We start from the raw sequence: 4977 nt of genomic DNA on the forward strand, positions 1-4977 counted from the left end.
AAACCTATCTGAAGAGGCTTTTGCCAACTTCCTCTTCCCTACCTCTTTTTTCAGCCTGAAAGAGTAGCAACAATTGCTACAGTGCACCACCTTCTCTCCAAACCAGCACTTTTTAAAGATGAGTAGCAAACATTAGGCAAACACGTAAAATAATTTATTTACAAATATGCCTTACAAGTGAAGTGAGAATTAAGTTCCTGACTCTTCCTGGATAGGCAGTTCCAATACTCTGTGGTAATGTACTATCAGCCAAGGTTCATAAAGCTCCAGCTCAGTGCCAGCTTTATGAAGAACATGTAAACACTATCATAATACAGATAATTAATTGTGTAAGATAAACAACAGGACAAGAATCCATAAAATCTCAAACAAAAAACAGAGCACTGCCACAATCTGAAATGTGGCTTCCAGCCATGCTGCAGTTTTAGTGTAGAAATTTTAATCAAAAAATAGGTTTTTAGCATCTCACTTACCAAGCAAGGTATAATTAATGATTAATTAGAATTGTTGTTGTTGTGTGTCTTCAAGTCGTTTCAGACTTAGGATGACTCTTATCACAGAGTTTTCTTGTCAAGAAAGGCTGAGAGAGTGTGACTTGCATAATGTCACCCAGTGGATTCAGAGCCATAGTCTGAGGTTCAAACCACTCACTACACTATGCTTTCTGAATTCTCTTTTTCCTACCTACCTACCTTTCTTTTTCTCCTTCTTTCCCTCTTTTTTTCTTACCTCCCTTTCCCTTCCTCCCTCCCTCCCCCCTTCCCTCTCTTTCTCCCTTCCTCCTTTCCTCTTTTCCCTTCCTCTATTTATTCATTTATTTATTTATACCTTTTTCTTTTCTTCCTCCCCCCTCCCCCTCCCTCCTTCTTTCCTTCCTTCCTTTCTTCCTGGGGGCGGGCGCAGTGCTTGCTGGACCACACCAACAGCTTATTGTACAGGCCTGACTTGGTATATTCCACGAGAACCTAAAATAAATACCCCCCCCCCCCCGCTCTCTCCGTTTTGGCATTGCTTCTGACCTTTTTGAATGCTTAGGTGGGGAAATGGTGGCAATGACTGGCCCCCTGAGATAGCATTTGTGTTTCCCCTCTCCATGGAATGACCCTTAATTTATCCATGGATCATATCAAAATCTATACTTTTGGCTCCAAAACCTGCCCTTGACTTAAACATGAGATTGGCTTATACAGGTTTATTTATGGTAGACCCAAAAATTCCTTTTCTCCTTTGAGAAGCTTGTTTCCTCCATTAGAGGGGTAGGGTCTTTGTATCTTACCCTAAATTAGGAAGAAAGTTTTGTTTTGTTTGTTGATACACAGTCTGTTTCGAAAATGTTGCTATTGAGTTTGTTAAATAATGATACCTCGTGGGCCACAAGATGGCCCAGTGCTCTTCCACATCCAGGGGATTTGGATATGTGTTAAATTTATAAAAATTGTCAGAGCACAGCAGAGGAAGTGCAGCCTTCCAGGGTTGTGTACAATGACATTGTTATACCCTGGTAGTTGCCTATGTCTGATCCACATATTTGTCAAGTGTTTTTATTGGGGCCTGCCCACGGGTACTTATACTACATAGGGAGAGTGAGCGGGGCTACTTCCAAAATGTTTCATTTTAGAGATCTAGATGGTTCTGAACTGCACCATGCATGCATGGACAAACCCATATGTGCGAATTTCACAAATCACCACTCAAAGAAACACAGTTACAGGTAAGCAACTAGTTCTTACACTACTATAATATGGTTTTACAATATTTCACCTTTTTCTTTTCTTGAAGGGCTCAATAAAAGACCAGTTGAAGGCCTACGGTGCACTCACAGAAAATGTGACTCGGAAGTACACTCGACAGATTTTGGAGGGAGTTCATTATTTGCACAGTAATATGATTGTACACAGAGACATTAAAGGTAATGAAGAGGGAAATATCAAGCATCTACATGGGAACAGTTTTCTTCTTACGATGCCGTATGTGGTGAATTCTCATGATAAAAGACTGTTATTGATGCTACCAAACTCTTATTCAATTAAAAGTATCTCTCAGCTATGAAAGGGGTTTCAAATAGCCAAGCCCTTTGTTACAAGTGAGCTGACTTGGAAAGTCAAATAGCCTGTCTTTCCTGCTGCTTTGTAAGAATAGAAATGTGATCTTAAACCACCTCTAATGCTTTGGGAACAAGTTCCTAAGCATCATTATTTACATTTAGAATAGATTATTCCTTCTCCAGTTTTCCCTTATACCATCTCCTAGAGATGGTATAGGGAAAAACTGCCTCAGTGCCGAGACAAATAGTTATTATATAAGGCTCTTCTGAGTGTTTAAATTGTTTCATATATATTACATGCATGTTTAGCATCTCACTTATTATCATAATTTAAGTATCCCCATAACATACATAGAATTCAGTATTATTCTCATATTTCTAATAGAGAACTGAGAGTGAAGGCACACTAGCTAGTCTAAGATGTAAAAGGAGGGGTTGCATGGTTAAGATAAAATTTGTAATGGGGATGTTCTTGCCCCCAGTTCATAGTTTTGATCTACATAATATCTTACACTTACAAACATCTAGTGATGAACACCCCTGAGTTAATTTAGGAAATGCTTTTCTCAAGAACAATTAAACAGCAAGTGGCATGAGCACATAGCGTTTTTTACAAAGCAAAGAAAAGGGACTTGACTGATCTCAGCTTTTTCCTCATCCTGTTTCCTCTTATTAGGCCTACTAATGTGGGTTGTATCCCACGTCACCTACTGGGTCATTCTTCTTGAGATCTATAGTGTTCTACACATCTCATTGTAATCTACAGTATTTATTTGGGGAAAAGGCACACTTCAAAGGTGCACATGCAAGAAATTCAGATATGATTTCTGATGTTATAAAATTAATCCATGACTGGTGACAGTCCTTAATGGTAACAGTTTATTGTCAGATATATCCAGTGCAATATATCTTTATTTTCCAGGAGCAAATATTCTCCGGGACTCTGCTGGCAATGTTAAGTTGGGTGATTTTGGTGCCAGCAAGCGGCTTCAGACAATTTGCCTGTCTGGTACGGGAATGAAATCTGTCACAGGAACGCCATACTGGATGAGTCCAGAAGTTATTAGCGGAGAGGGATATGGGAGAAAAGCAGATATCTGGTATGTCTGTGCTGTTCTAAAAAAAAAAAAACCATGCCTGTTGGGATATTGTACTTCAAAATGCTGAATGGATTGCATCCTATTCTATTGAACACTTGTTTTATGTTAATGTATACACTTCTACAAGTCTAAATTTTGCCTACTGTTCCCAGTTGGATAGACCATTGAGTTAGTGGATGTAAACACTTAAATAAATCTCATGATTCAGTGAGTCCACTTTAGATGAGACTAGCAACTGGATTGAATCCATCATCTACATATGGGCAGCTACATATGGAAAGCTATGGGCAGGCTTCAGTCAGCAAGACAGTATTACTGGTCAAATGCATTCATGTGGGGTAAATAATTCTGATATAGCTGACATTTCATACTGCAAGTGACAGCTCTGATTAATAAATGTTCTACCTCACAGTTTCTTTTCAGAAAGAAGACTAATGTATAAGACAGGCAGGGACTATAAGCCTTCTCTTGGAAAGCTGTCTGTCTAGAAGAATTTCTCCCCAATGGAGCAGGAGAGCCATCACCCGCAATAGAAAGTGACACAGTGTAGACACAGGTTTGAGAATGATAGGTCTGTCCAAGAGAGGATGACAGTATTCTTGTTTTAGCTACAGATGTTGTTAGCTATTAATACAGAATAATAATAATAATAATAATAATAATAATAATAATAATAATAATAATAATAGCTTTATTTATATCCCGGTCCCTCTCCCCACAAGGACTTGGAGCGGCTCACAACAATATAAAATCACAAAATACATAATAATACATGCTAGGGCAATATCCAGTTTTGCACAAATTGAATTCTGCTTGTTTGATGAGGCTTGCTACATGTCTTCTTTCACTACACTTCCTTCAATCTGCTATTTTTGAGCAATCTTCAAAATAGAGCAGGGGCTCATTCTTCTGCTGGAAATCATTTTATCAGTGGGATGAGCTAATTGAATGCTATTGTTTGCTTGCTTTCAGTGATTGTTTAAGACACCTTTTCCCTCTCATGTTCAGAAAGAGAATATATACCCATGGTTTTGGTTTAGTTTTTGTCTCCGCCTGGAACCTAAGGTGAAGCCAAAACACATAAACTAGAGTAGGCTGCTTTTAAGTTGAGGGAAGACTTGAAAAGAATTAGTGTAGTCTTCAACAGTCTTATAGTATGCTCTTCACCCCACCTGTTTAGATTTTATTAGCTCTTTGACAGTAATAGAGAATGATGCTGCTGGCTAAGGGTAGGGGAAAGGGGGGCAATTTTCACCTGCAGGCCCTTGTATTTTCTAAAAAAAAGTTTCGGAGGGATAAAAGGCCCTTGAGAATAATGGTAGGGATTGCAACTGGGAACTGGAGATTTGGTTATCCAGTGAAGAATCTCTGCTGAATCCTTTTGGAAGGGCAGGTCTAAATCCATCCACTGGGAAATGTATGGCTGAGTCTAAAGCCATGCTAGTTTGTTTCTCACTTCAGTCCATTCTTTTTGAGTAAGTTTTAGTACATAAAAGAGATTACAAAATATCATAGCTATGCCTCTATCCAACTTATCTTGGTGGAAACAGGGATAGGATATTTTTCTTAGGTATGCAAAGCTACATTGCAAGATGTTTGTGAATGTAAAAATATGTCTTGTTGCTGCCAGCTTTCTACCAGCAGTTTGTGGAATCTGGTATCTGCAAGGCACTTATTAAATTGAAATGTTGGCATGAATGTTTGAACATACAGTTCAAATATGTTTGCAAAATGTTATGTTGAAACAATGCTTCTCTTTGCTTACTTCTGTCAATACTGTGGAAATTATTCATCTGCTTGATTGTTACTCACTCATCATTTTGTCTGTTGCAG

At 38.6% G+C, this 4977-nt stretch overlaps 1 protein-coding gene across 1 annotated transcript in view; it reads left to right on the forward strand.

Moving 5' to 3' along the window:
- Window positions 1-4977, forward strand: part of map3k2 (mitogen-activated protein kinase kinase kinase 2) — a 55163-nt gene that overhangs the window by 39764 nt on the left and 10422 nt on the right. The window contains exons 15-16 of the mRNA XM_008118788.3: window positions 1780-1909; window positions 2967-3144. Coding sequence (XP_008116995.1) covers window positions 1780-1909; window positions 2967-3144 — 308 coding nt within the window. The remainder of the gene's footprint in view (window positions 1-1779; window positions 1910-2966; window positions 3145-4977) is intronic.

This window comes from Anolis carolinensis, chromosome 1 (assembly GCF_035594765.1).
Source record: "Anolis carolinensis isolate JA03-04 chromosome 1, rAnoCar3.1.pri, whole genome shotgun sequence".
In the NCBI taxonomy this organism is placed as follows: Eukaryota; Metazoa; Chordata; class Lepidosauria; order Squamata; family Dactyloidae; genus Anolis; species Anolis carolinensis.